Source organism: Plasmopara halstedii (genome assembly GCF_900000015.1).
Source record: "Plasmopara halstedii genome assembly, contig: Scaffold_2067, whole genome shotgun sequence".
Lineage (NCBI taxonomy): Eukaryota > Oomycota > Peronosporomycetes > Peronosporales > Peronosporaceae > Plasmopara > Plasmopara halstedii.
The window spans coordinates 1-661 of NW_020188975.1; the positions used below are offsets into that span (position 1 = coordinate 1).

A 661-nucleotide genomic window follows, 5' to 3' on the forward strand; every position below is an offset into this window, starting at 1 on the left:
TGAACGTGATCAAGGCTCAGAGAATCATCGACATACCTAAAATACCAAACTTGCGACCTGTCCAAATCGATCTTATCAAGAAAAGTGCTTTCTCGTTTTGGAAATATCACGGCATGACACCTGATGATTTGTCGCAAATCCTTGTGCATACGGAACCTGAGAGCGACTTGGTAAAATGGTATGAGAGCTACCTGTTGAAGAGAAATAAGAAGTTCGCGAATGAAGCGGTTCGATCAGGCAATTCGAAGTAAGTAATTGTGTTTTATTCAGTTTGATCTGCGTTAAACGGAGTCATTTAGAGTTCTATCTGACCACAATAGCAAAGATAAATATTTTGTTTTGTTTTTGTATCATCTATAGACCACATATTGCAATTGTTCATGTCATTTTGAGTCTTTTTCTATCTTGCACGAGTATGCAAGGCACAAATGTCCTTACATTTCTGATTCCACCAATGCCTCTGGTCCAACCGATCCAAAGCAAAGTGTGTCTTGGTCTTTCAAAAGCAACCGATCCAAAAATCAGAATTTAAGTAGCATCTTGGTGTGCGAGCTTGAGCAACACGGAGATGTTCAATAATCTTTTCATGTTCACTCATTGTTACTTGACTATCACTGACACTGACAACTTTCAATCAATATGTAGTACATTGAGCTTATCA

General features: G+C 38.4%; 1 protein-coding gene across 1 annotated transcript; it reads left to right on the top strand.

Moving 5' to 3' along the window:
* Positions 1-113: 113 nt before the first annotated feature.
* On the top strand, positions 114-532 carry PHALS_02970 (uncharacterized protein; the record flags this gene model as incomplete). The annotated part of the gene is made up of 2 exons (XM_024717447.1): positions 114-247; positions 361-532. 2 exons carry the CDS (start codon positions 114-116, stop codon positions 530-532), a joined length of 306 nt encoding a protein of 101 aa, XP_024582944.1.
* Between the last annotated feature and the right edge of the window lie 129 nt (positions 533-661).